The sequence below is a fragment of the Seriola lalandi genome, unplaced genomic scaffold (assembly GCF_002814215.2).
Source record: "Seriola lalandi dorsalis isolate HSWRI2012SDOR001 ecotype SW California unplaced genomic scaffold, Sedor1 jcf7180002054396, whole genome shotgun sequence".
NCBI classification, from domain to species: Eukaryota; Metazoa; Chordata; class Actinopteri; order Carangiformes; family Carangidae; genus Seriola; species Seriola lalandi.
The window spans coordinates 24,336-38,050 of NW_019524949.1; the positions used below are offsets into that span (position 1 = coordinate 24,336).

A 13,715-nucleotide genomic window follows, 5' to 3' on the forward strand; every position below is an offset into this window, starting at 1 on the left:
GGTCTACTCAAGGCTTCTGGAGACTGAATGTTGTTGAAAAGCAAAAGCTACTCAGTCAGAACCAAATCCCCCTCAGGTATTAGGGCAGCCAGCGAGGCAGGAGCAGAGTGAAACTCAATTGGGCCTCATTGCTGAGTGTGTGGATATGAAATCCAAGGATGAGCAATGACAAAGGGAAGCCAGTGGCATTAAGTTTAGAGCACCTGCAGCCCTGGAGACCACAGCAGCTGCCTAATAATACATGAGCGATACTGCATTTAACCTCATTAACGTCTGTCATTGTATTGTACAACTGTTGTAATGACTTGCTTTAACGAGGATTCTTTTCATGTCTTGCAAGCAGTGAGAAGCAAGATCTGTTTTGTTAAAAATTGATAAAATATTCAGGAGGAATATATTGCAGCAGTGCAGCAGAGGTAACAACTCGGCAACTTAAACTGCTATTTTTGTTATCCTTGCATATGATAGTTCTGAGGAAGGAGGTTGGAGTCTGGCCCCCCACTGGGCATCATGTAGAGTTTCAGGTTTAGTGGTGCAGGAGTATACATCAAAATAAATTCTACAATCAGTTATTTCCCTTTAAGAATATTCTATATGCTCTCTAGCAACAGTTGCCTAGGTGTCTAAACGTAGAACTGCTTCAGTAAGCCTGGTTTCTCTGAGAATATGAGTTTTAAAATGAGAAGGAAAGGAACTGGTTTTACTCTGGAATTAGCATCACAGAGCAGATGTTGACTGGTTGCAAAAAAAAAAAAAAATGCAAAGTCTCACATGTGTAGGTCCCATAAACCACATCACTTGTCCTTGACTGTGACCTCGTCATGTAGGCATGCATGATAAAGCATGTGTCATGGATAAGGCAGTACATCAGGGGCCCATCAAAAGTGGGTGCACTTTACAAACATGCTGATTCAGTGCCAGGTGTATGACATGAGAGATGGGGCTTTTACTGTGGTGTGTGCTCCTAAGACAACCATCACTGAATAAGGCGCTTTATCAGAGAGCTGAGGCGGGGCCACACTTCAGCTCAAGTCATATACTATAGATGTTTATCTGTTCCAGGATATATGGGCATGTCAACTGAACAAGCTCCAGCTGTTAAGACCTGATATGTGAGCCTGTATTTCATTTACAGAAACTAGCAGCAGGGCATTCCAATGAAACTAAAAAGTCCCAGGTTTGGCTGTCACAATAGTCCCATTACATAGATTTGGTTGACTCTCTTATCCAAACCAACTTACAATAAATGCATTCAAACCACATAGGGGCAAGAGCTAAATATCATCTAAAATTGTCAGGGGAACCTATTTTAACCAGGTACCTTAGAGTGTGTTCAGTGCAACAGTACAAGTGAAGTTTTTTAAGATGGGGGATGGAAACACAAAGTATAATGTTGTCATGGAGTCAGTTAGCAATTTGTTTTGTTTTTTAGTGCACAGACAACTTTCATTGTATAATTTTGATATTGAAGAAACCTTCAAAATGTGGTGATTCTCAGGCAAGTTGTGCAGTTATGAGGAGTGTCTTTGGGATTTCTAAGTGGATATATAGACACTTGTTTGTGATGGACATTGATATATACTCAATAATGTCCTCACGGTTTGAAAACTGTCTATCTTTGTTTTGGTAGTCACAATGTTCTACGCATTGTCTGCAGGTAATTCTTCAAGCCAGTGTGGGAGAAGTACATCATGCCATCCGCACAACTTTCCAGAGAGTCAATGACTTCTTCATTCCTCCAACCAACCTCATCATCACTCACGTGAGGTAAAGCAGCACACGCACGTGAGCACATTCATCCACCTCTGACCTTAAAACACAGGCAACCTCCTCATTGTTCACTCATCACAGCTGTCCTTTCTGAAGTAAAGGAGAAAAGAGAAAATGAGAATTCTAATGAGAATCTCAATGGGTATTAATCACTGCCCACAAAAATCTAGAAAGGCTATTAACCTTTCTTTTGAACTTTGTCGATTTAGGTTTGCCTTTGTCTTCCTCAAAAATGAACCTGCGGTACACAAGATTGACCTGGAGACCTTCCACCGTGTCAAGACCATCAGCCTGAAGAACTACAGCTGCATACCAGTCAGCATGGCATACACACATCTGAGCGGCTTCTACTTCATCCAATGCCAGAGCAAGAGCCACCTGCAAGTACCGCCCCAGCTTCTCATCGACAGCGTGACGGACACTGTGATTGGTCCAAACCTAAACATCACAGGGCAGCCCTTTGTGTCCCCAGACGGCCGCTACATTGTGACACCTGACCCGCTGAGCTCAAAGTTGATTGTTCAAACAGTATCTTTCCAGGGGGAGCTGGGTCTGAACCAGGAAATGGACGAGCCTGTAGCTGTCTCTGATCTGGCTTTCCAGCCCTCTTTCACAGAGTCCAACCAGCATGTGGTGGTGGCCACCTCAGGCTCAGGCACGGACCTACTATTTGCCGATCTATCCTCGGGCCGCACTGACGTTCTCCAGAGCCTCAAGGCGCCCCTGACCGCCCAAGCCTGGCCCTGGGGAGGCCCCAACAGAGTGGTGGTCTCGAGCGGGTTGTTTGGACAGTACCTTGTGACACCATCAGCTGAGTCCCTCTTTGTCCTGAATGGCAAACAGAGAACACCACACTGCGAGGTGTCAGACATCAAGAGAGGGAACACAGTTGTCTGGGTCGGCGAGGTATGAGTAGGAAAAAAGAAAGCAGGAGTCCTAGGATTAGGGAAAGACGTAAGAGAAAAAAGGAAAGATCAGGCCAAATTACCTATTATAAAGATTTACACGAACATAAGTTGTGGACTCAACCCTGGGACTGAACGAGGGGGAAACATGCCTGGGTTTATTGTAACAAAAGTACACTTAAAAATAGAGTAATTGAGAAAACATTAAGAAACCCTGTTGTGATATTTCTATTGGGAGAAAGTGTCAATGCCGTTCAGTGCAACAGTGATCTATGTGCACTTAACTATACAGAATTGTACATTATTGCACTTCCTTCCATGTTATCACAGCAAATAGGTACCTGAAGAGGGTTTATTAACGAACTATGAACTATGCACAATGCTCACTTTTTTTAGAGTAAAAAGCTTTCCAATTTTGTTTATCTCAACAATGTTTGTCGTTTTCACCAGTGCTGCATATAATCACCACAAACTGTCTGTCCTGTCTGCCTTTAGTGTATGTGTGTTCTGAGTCCTTTTAAAAGCTACCAACCCATCTGTTTACTCGCCTTTGTCCTGGTATTGTACCGTATCCTCCCTCTGAAAGCTTTCTTTCTCCTCATGCCAGCAGATGTTGGCTTTATGCACATATGTAATACCCTCTATTTACATTGTCTATCCAAAGAGCCCAATTTGTCCATTAGCTGTCAACAATGGATGTTTTGCTCGTGGAGGAGGCCTAACCAGAAATGAACAGTACATCTTACAGTCTCTTGCAATGGTATAATCTGTCCCACGCTGTCTCTCTGTTAATCTGTGCCTGCAGCATAACTCTGTGCTGTGGAGCCTAAAAATGCCACATAGCAGATTCCCTCAGGGTAATGACTTCGTTTACGCTGACCCATATGCTGAGGCCGTGCCAAAGTGGTATCAACTTCGCTATCTGACTGGCTGTGAGCATTTGTACATCCTCCCAGAGAGCTGTGCATCAAAATGAAACTCCAAGGCAGGTAGACTCATACGTCCCATGTAGCAGAAAGGATATATTTTTATTAGTGACTGTCTAGTCCACAAGAAAAACTTGTTTCTGGATTTATGATTATGTATTTGGTTAGCAACCACAACTGCACAGGGAAAAATATGCTGTATCTCAAAACCTAGCAGCCTGTTTCAAAAGTAGGGATACATTTTTTTAGACATTAGCAATACGTACTGTATTGAAAATGTTTTCTGTTTCCCAGAATACTTATTCAGGGCTTAAAGTTCTCCAGCACTGCGCTGGAATTCCAGCTGTTTTAGATTAAAAATAGATAATTATATGTCTATGGAAAATATTCTTACATATTTTTAACTGTTAGGTTGCAAGAATACGTCTGTATATGTATGTATACAGCCATAAGGAACTCAAAAATTTGTATAATAAAAGCAGACCTACTTTATTAATGAAAACCTTTGTTTACACTGTGGTTCAGCGAAGTGTCAGCTCAAAAATGCATGTGACTACGCTACTTTAAAAAAGCACTGCAAAGAACAGGCTATTTGTTTTGTTTTCATATCATCATCACAATCTTTTGGACTAATTTGGCAATGGCTTGACAACAATAGGACTTTATGCCGCATATGCTGTAGACCAATGGAGGAAGAAGCGCTGAAAATTTAAAGAGGCATACTGGATGTTCTTTATGTTTTAGAAAGTTGTGCTTGGATTTAGAAACAATTACCAGACGGGTTCTGACTGAGGTAAAAGTGAGTAGATAATGCATTTTTCAGACATTTTGATCTTTCAAGCTAACTTGAGGATTCGCATTTAGAAACGATTAGATTTGGTGTTCATGTCTTTGTGAAATGGGTCACAATATGCACCACAACTGTCATCCATTTGGCTTATATCATACAGCCCTCTTTTTAGCATCTAATACCACAGTGCACTTTACCTTCTTGTTCATTTTGCTTTGTTTTTGTTATTTGTATCAGTTGTGGTAATAAACATGTCCTAGCCAGACTGGCCATCTGGGCAAATCCCACTGCACCACAAAACATCAAGTTTTAACAGTCCTGTCAGTCTCTTTAACAGACCTCTCTGTGTGCCTGTCATTAGGGGTGGGCATGTGTGCAGCATGCGTGTTCCAGGCACAGAAATTTCCCATCATTATTGATTGTTAAATTATTAAAATGCAGAGGTTTGTTTATTGTTGTCAAAAATTGTATACTACTTTTGAAAAACTATGTCTCAAGGCAGTATCTGAATAAACACCAGCAACTCTTCATCTGTTAAAATAGCAGATATTTTCTCTCTGTGGTTGAACTTCTTCATCTTCTGTGTAATTTGCTTTGGTCATCTTTGCAACAATCATCATAATGATGATCCATTAGCAGCAAGATAGCGGTTCTGCTTCTTTGCAGATGCAAGGTTATCAGAAAAGACTGTTTACTCTTATGTTAAATGAGTTAAAATGGGTGCCAGCCTTGGGATAATGGCTTTTTCTTTTTTATTCTTTATGCTATATAGCCCTGCTCTGTGCCTCCTGGCCTCAAACTACCTTAATGTCCTCTAATATTCAGCTGTCAGTATCATCTGCCATACATGTTTTTTTCATTTCTAACTGCAGGTACAAATTGTATTTTCCATAAGATACGCTTGCTACCAATTTAATCTATAGAGTTAAGGAATCATAACTCTCACAATGTATTTACTAAAAAATTGCTAGATTTAGCAAATACATGACTAAGCTGTCTAACAGCTTCTCAGCTAGCACAAAACAGCTAGAAGCAAAAACTTAGCCTATGTCATCTTGCTGCTAAATGAAATCAACAAAAAGTAATGTACAATAGAAACAGTAGCACTGAGTCTCAATCACAGCATTAAAAGAGAAAATATTTTCTGTAGAATACAGCCAAAAATAAGGTCAATCAAAATCAGATCTATATATTCTACACAAACCTCCAACAGTAACAAATCTGTTCCCTCTTCTGTCTCATTCTCATTAGCGTACAGCCAGTGGCTAAACAGAGTAACTGGATGGCAGGCCAACATAAAACTTGCCAGTTGTCAAGTTTGTGTGTTCTGTGCACGCCACTGTCTGTACTCAGCCAAAGATTGTCTATGTGGTAAGAAAAACATCACTTTGTAACAGCTACGAGTGTTTTTGTAGTTCCAACTCCAACAGTGTTACATCTTCTGTCTAACTAATCACACCGATTTTAGGAGTCTCATTCTCCCAGTTAATCTTTTATTATATCTGTAATTTAAGCTCATCAACTTCATAGTTTTGAATCAGGACCTTAAGTATTTGGATCAGAAAACTAAGGTGTGCCAAACTTTATGGCTATACATGTTATTTTAATTTGTCAGATACTGTACATACTTACATTGACCTAAATGCAGAGTAAGTAATGGATCAGACTTGGTATCAGAGATACTCCAAAAACATTTGATTGGGACATCCCAAATTTTTCTTGAGCTGAAATGTGATTGAAACGTAACTTGGAAGAAAAACCCCTGTAAACACAATATATAATCTCTGCACAAATACTCACAGCCTTTGGGATTTTGCAGTTGTTGATCTTTTTTGGTGCGTAAATATCAAGTGATATTAAACTCACATTTATCTCTGAAGGTCTAGGCCATCCACAGACCAAGAGGTCAAAATCCATCTTTAATGTGTACAAAAAGTCTGTCAGAGTGTAAGAAAAGCGTGCCACTGTAAAACCAGCCCGAGTCTTGTGAATGGAGTATATCTGCTCATGTGCTCCCCCCCCCCACAAACAAAAAGCAGTCCAAATTAAATATTAATCATTTTCTCCTAATACGTAGTTGTGCCTGTAACTCCCCAATGCAATGTGTAGGGTAGAAACCAAGCTGTGTAAGAAAAAGAAAAAGTAAACAGAAGTGAAGCAGATTTGTCGTTCTTGTTTGTAATTTAGGTATTTGCTGCTAATCTGCCATGAAAACCATTCTGGCACAAAAACCTGTTTAATGAACTTTTTGAAGGCAATGACTTAATGATGTTGATCATGTTTCCTAGACCACTGTTGCACTGAGGAGAGAAATATAATATCTGACAAACATTTATGCTTTCTGAATAGAAATTTGTCAAATTGGTAGCCCAGTTTTCTCAATGTATCAATGAAAAAAAAATCTTATTATGAAAACATTCAGGCTCTGACGCTTCCTAAAATCACTATCCCATCCAAAGTCACTCCCCAATGGCTCTCAATGAGTAATCTACAGTACTTGACAGCTCCGAGACATGCATGTAATAAAAATAGATCTTCGACATGATTATCATCGACCTCTCAGTGATCTCTCACAGTCACATACAGTTTACAGTTGCTTGTGAAAAAGTCACTTTTCTGCCCTCTCATTGTCACGTTTGTCAGCTTATCTCTTAAGGTCGATTCAGCAGTATGACATTGCTACTAGAGCCAAGGAGAGCAAGAACAAAGAGATTGCACCTGCGCTTGCTGATATAACTACATTATTGGCTAGCTCATGTTATTTGTTTGGATCTACCTTCAGTGTCACATGACTATTTCTGTACCTCTCCTTTAACCCTCCAAATAAGGGGCTGCAGAGCTGAACCGCTTGGTGTGATAGACATTTATAGGAACCACTGTTGTAGATAACATTGTTCATGTTTAGAACAGGTTCCGACTGACTGTACAGTTTTCTTTATGCATTTTGTGTGTTCTGGTTTATGAGGGAATTGTTTTGTAAGAAAAAAATCTAATTAAATATATTGTAAAAATCAGCTGTTTTGCAGTGTCTTAAAAAGTACACCTCACAAAGAAGGCAGCAGATAATTGTTTTCCATATCCATTAATCTGCTGATTTGTTTCTTGATTATTCTTTGAAAAGTCAAAAAGTAAGTAAGTTTAAGAGGGTCAAGGTGATGTCAACTATTGCTTGTTTTTTACCAAACAACTGTTCAAATTCCAACAATATTAAATCTACTGCCATATGTCATGAAAAAAGAAGCTGGTCCTCACATTTGAGAAACTGGAAACAGAAGATTCTGTATTTTTACTTGAAAATGACTGAAACAAGTAGTTGGTGATTAATTTTCTGTCAATCAATTTATCCACTAATAGTTTCAGCACTACTGCCAAATGTCATTTAATAGATAACTCTCTCATATGATGGGGGCATATATGAAAACTGAGCTAAGCTGTCAATTACTCAATTTGTCAGTCACAGTTTTGATAATTGATAAATTCTTAAGCCATTAATCAAGCAAAAAAGCCAAACATTGGCACAAATGTGAGGATTTGCTTCTTTCCTTTTTATGCCTCTGCCCTTGTGACAGCAGCAGCTGGAGGCATTGTTTTCAGCTTGTCTGTGTGCCCCATTCTTGTGGACATGATATCTCAGGAACAACCTTGAGCGAATTTAATTTAATTTAAGCAAATTTAATTCAAGCAAATTTGATATAAAAGACTGTGGTGTGTGTTTTTAACCCCCACAGCTCCACCAAAAGGGTGTTTGTTTCCAGGGCAACTTAAGGTTGCACCCGACTCAGATAAGAACCACAGTGAGGTTAAACCCTAAGGAGACGTTCTGAGGGGCTGAAAATAGTTACTTCAATGTAATCAAGACAGGTGGTGAGCCTGTGTCCACTGGGGAAAAAAAGGTTCTGTAGTGCTTGATAGCCTCAGAAGCCGAGGTGCTGATTGGCAGAGTGTACACTCGAGGCAAAATACTTTTTGCATTTTCATTTTAATAATCTCAAATTGCTTCCACTGATAGAAAGTAAACAGAGGAGGATGGGGACCTTTCGATGCTGCAGCAGTGTTTATTGAGGTATATGTTTGTATGTCTAATGCTTTAATGTGAATGTTGCAAATATGGCTAATAGCACCACCATAGTAGCACCACAGCAGAGATTAGAGGTGAGTTTCTGAATAATTCAGCAAAAGATGCTTAAGGTAAAAATTCAAATCAAAGACATTATTCTGCTACTGAAAGACAAACAGACAAAATCACAGTAACTTATGGTATAAAGCAATGTTTTTCCCACAAATTCCTGCAGGAATACTAAGTTGGCAGAAAAGTGTTTGTGTGTATATCTGTTGCCTTTCACTCCTGATTGAATGTTCTTTTGAGGAACGTAAGCAGCAGATAGATGAAGTGTTGACGGAATGGAAGAAGTATTCAGATCCTTTACTTAAGTAATAGTACCAATATAGCGATGCAACATTACAGGAGTAAATGTACTTAGTTACTTCCCGCCACTGAGAAACAGCAAGACAAAACAACAGACAGATGAGCTTCTACCTTCTACCATCATAGGAGGCATTGAGATACAAGCAGCTACTGTCCACAGAGAGACAGTCCCCCTTCTCCTCCTCCTCTAACCAGATCCATGATAAAAACAGAGAGGATAGCACAAATCTAACAACAGCTCCTTAAGTCTGGCCCCCAAATAAAACATGGACTTTACTACAAAATGTAAAACCACACATTACCGCAGCCTTCAAAATGTTTGTTGCTGATTAGCAGTTAATGATCCTCACAGGGAGATTGCTTTGTCATAACTGCCCAACACTCAGGAAACAGGAAGTAAACAAGTAAGAAGTAGAAACTACTATAAAAGATATTATAAGGTAGTAATAATAATACATAGTAATTGAATAGAAAAATGATACCAAGGCAAATGTGCAGAAAGTAAAAAGTAATGTGCAAGGTAGAATCACAGTATGGACATGGTGGGTATGGTGAAAAATAGAAATGTGCAAAGATAAAATACTGGGTTTACATAGAAACCAGGTTGTTCTCCTAAAGCAGAGGTTCTGTTGGTTCCAAACTGATGATGTGACATAAACATAGGCAGCAAGCCAGGAAAGGGGGGCAGACACAAAAACAATGACAGGCAGCAACAGTTCAGCTTTCTAAAACTCCTGCTGAAGAGCCAACTTGATGGTTCATGGCACCACTGTAGATGCTCTGGCAGATACAGTAGAGGAGCTTCTATTTTGGCAGTTAAGAGGCCTGTCTGGCATTGTCACTGTACAGCAGTTTTTAATCCTTCAGATCAATATATGCAATTGGCTGATGCATCTTTGAAAACACAAAAGTGACTGAAGTGTGAACAAATTTTGTTTGTTGGTCCGCAGGGGTGGGCTTTACTAATTCAACTGTCTGATGCACGGACCAAACCGACTCATACTCACAGGTTACTGTAGCAGTGACACCTGGTTGTTTGGCTCACTGTCAATCATTGAGGGAAGCTGTAGCAGACTCTCATAAACACACACAGTTGATACACATGACCTTTACATCTAAGTGAACAACCTTCACTGCCACCGTTCATTTGTATAGTAACAGCCACCTCTTTCAGTGCAGTATGGACCCTAATGCTCAGCTGCCTACAGGTAAACAATACCACATCAACAAAAAGTAATAGTTGATATAGTAATTGTGCTTCTATCTCTACTACATAAAAGTGTGTTAATTGAAAATGAAACTACCACTCCATGCAACTCTCCTATTTTGCCTATTCCAAAACCAGGCCATCCAGATGTTGTTGTAATACAGCTCCAATTGGCCAACATACTAATTTGATTCCAGTCTCATGTACTATACAGCTTGAAGAACTGCAGTTGCAAAGAGAGCACTCCTACAATATACAATATGCTGATGCTTGTCGACAGCTTTTCCATCAAAGGAAGCTTGTCATAAGGCGGCAGCATGTCGCTCAGGCTATGAGGCAATCATTCTTTCCAGTCCCCACATTTTTTCTAAGTGCTAACCTCCTATAAATCCAGCCACACAGAAGACACTGAGCATGATTGTTATACAAATTATTACACAGTTCTCTACTCTGACGGTTCAGCTTGTAGACCATCTGATGATAAAGACCTTGCTGGCTGTGCAGTAGTGAATCATGGGGAAGGCATTAATTTAAATCTCTGGATGACTTTGACTTGTAGTGGTAACAAATCATCATATGTTGTTATCAGGTTAGAGAAAAGATTAGGAGTTTTGTTTTAACATAAACTTTGGAACTAAGACATGGTGGTTTAAAAAAAATAGGATGACATTTTTCTGTTTTGTAGCATCTTGCATGGAGCTTTAGCTGTGGGCACTGCTGGCCCTTGTTGACACAGCAGGATGTATTATCCAGTCTTTGAGGACAGTTTAACATGTATGTACCTGTACATGAAAATAGGGAAATCTTGTCTTTACTAAAAGATCAATAAAATTCTGTATTAAATGTCCTCCATGTGCTGGCAAGTTGGCATATTGGTTTGATGCATACACACTAACAGATAAACTCTCATTTGCAAGTGTCAGGAGTCACAGAGGAGCCAATTCATCCATTTGAAATGGGTGATTTTGTACTAATCAAATCTCTGGGGAGGGTGGGTATATATATCTGTCTCCAAGAGGAAAGGATTGTTTCATGTGCTGCTGACAACCAGAGCAGCCATTAAGGTCAAAGGCAGCAATATGGATCCATGTGTGCAGGTGCAAACGGGTACATCCCCAGAACCGCTCAAAAGGAGGTGAAAGCAATGGCGAGTTAAAAGATGGTTCATCTTCTTTCCTCTGTTGCGTGGATTCGTGCAGGGGACAGTGCACAAAGAATCAAGAGAACAGCAACACGAGCACATGTGCACATACTGTATTCTCAACACTGACATCGTTACAGATTTTTTTTACCACACATGGAATTGCGTTCCAAAGAAGAAAACAACAACAGAAATAGACAAAACACGAAAAGGACCATTGTAAAAAGAGTGAACATGTCCTTCCAGATCTCATCAAAAAAGAAATGGGGGGATGTGAACGTTTCATAAACAGCTCTCACAGTCCAGTGTCATGAACATCACCGAAAATCAAGTAAGCTTAGTTAACTGCTACAAAAAGTGTCTGCAGGCTGTGATATCTGCTAATGGTGGGTTACTAAGTACTAATTTAGTAGGCTTCCCAAACTTTTGCACATGCCACAGTTACCATTTGATTTTTTTTATTTGTTTTTGTTTAGGATCATTAAATAATTAGTAACTGTGCATTTACATTTGAAGAAAGACTGCTTTTCACTTCAAAAACCAGCAAAATATTTTACTTGCCCAGTGATGCCCAAACATTTGCATAAAGTATTACACGTCTCTTTAAATGTTCTACAAACTAAAGGTGATGATATTTAATCACATAAATCAAACAAGACCTCCAAAAACACATACCTAACATTTGTCAGTCTACCTTGACAGTGTTGTAGCTGACAAGGTTAGACAGGGTGAGAGTTTTAGCACCTGGAAAATTACCAGATATTTGCCACAAGTCCCTGTCGACAATGTGACACTCATCCCCCATCCCAGCCCATGTCATAGCTGTTGTCATTTTTGGGCTCAGTCCACTGGTGATCTGGCATCGAGCTGGCCTTCACTCCTGTTTAAGTTAATGTATTGTGTTTCTGTGCTCAACACGCTCCAGCAATCCATGACCATTACTTACAACACTGTACTGCTGAGGGACGCTGTCAATACACTCTCCATCAGTGTCAGAGTGACAGAAAGGGATGAAAGAGGGACTAAAAGACTTCCTGGAGCCAAACAGTAGTGAGGTAGGAAAATCTGGTCACACAGTTACCATCCTGTACATGCCAGTTTCAATTTTTTCATGAATCAGAGCAGAGATACTGTCCTTCATCCAGTCTTCAAAACTCACAGAAATCAGTTTTCACAGTCTGGGGTGAAAACAATGTTGAAAAGGTGCCTTCTATGTTGTTTTTGTACCCACAGTTTCAATGATTTCAATCACATTTCAATTATGCTAAGCAAATATGTTGTGACTGAATGACGGTATTTCCCCAAATACAAATCAAGTTGGCTACTGCTTTGTATTGCATTATTGAAAAAAAACAAAAACACTTCATTCAAACTATTTGAGCAACACAAATATTCGCAATGGCCCCATGCCACCTGAGGCTGTTTGACAACTGCCAAAAACTCCAGAAGAACAACGTCTGTACCTCAGCAGGGTACTTTTAACAACACTTAGCCATGACAGCTGGAGGATTAACAACTGTCCTTAAAGTTTTACCATCTCCATGGACTATCACTCACACTGCTACCCACAACAATCAATCAATAATCAAACTGATCATGGGTCAGATAAAAGTTGCAAAAGGTCAGTGATATATTTTGAAATTTCAGCAGCTGTTTTTTTCCCTGTCCCTTTAATGTGCCAGGGAAGTGATGGCTGTATATAGCTGCTGTTGTCAGGAGTGTCGAGGCTATTTGCACAGACCATTTACTGACATAATTACACTTCATAGGAGAAAAGATTACGTATGTATATTGGAGAAACTGATGCATTTTCACCTTTTCAACATCTGGTTAATTGGGGGAACTAATGCAATATAATTGGAATGGTAGAATTAATGTTTGCATCTATCTGCCCAGGGACTGCAGATGGAAATGATCTAATAGCTAAATCTGGTACAATACATTTCTTTGTATGAGATCAAGGTTTTTTGTATATGATCCCCCAGCAAATCAACTTAATAAACCAGTAAGCTAAATTACAATGATTCAGAAATTGGTATTGGTTTTATTGTTTCATATGAAGCTTAGATAAACATCATTCATCACTCATGGTTCCTTTTTGCCATGCTCTAACAGGAAAAAACTGTGCTTAAATCCTTGTTACGCTATTCATTTAGCATCCATAGACATATATAATAAAATATACCTTTTCACTTAAAAAAAAAAAAAAAAGTATAATTATGTTGCTGGAAAGTGAACAATTACCAGTAATAAAGAGTTTATCATTAACATTAGCAAAAACAAACATTATACAAAACAACACAGACTAGAGAGTGAGTTCTGAAAGCTTCAAATCACTGTAATATAGAGAAATAATTGCTAAATGGCTTCAACACTGTCAATCTCATGTAGATGTAGTAATTTGCACTGCAGTTATCTATAACCATGACACACTGTTACTTTAATACAAGAGCTATTAAATTAAAACATTGGTTGTCTTAAGCTTTTTTCTGTGTGGGAGAGTATGAATCCACCATGTGTCCTCACCAGCATGTGAGGTTCAGCAAAGTT

General features: G+C 39.3%; 1 protein-coding gene across 1 annotated transcript in view; it reads left to right on the forward strand.

Annotated features, from left to right (window-relative positions):
• The window catches only part of LOC111657383 (follistatin-related protein 4-like), a 21,670-nt gene extending 14,265 nt beyond the window's left edge, over window positions 1–7,405 (forward strand). The window contains exons 6-7 of the mRNA XM_023409536.2: window positions 1,658–1,767; window positions 1,980–7,405. Of these exons, the coding sequence (XP_023265304.1) occupies window positions 1,658–1,767; window positions 1,980–2,682 (813 nt within the window). The 3' untranslated portion in view covers window positions 2,683–7,405. The remainder of the gene's footprint in view (window positions 1–1,657; window positions 1,768–1,979) is intronic.
• Window positions 7,406–13,715: the final 6,310 nt, after the last annotated feature.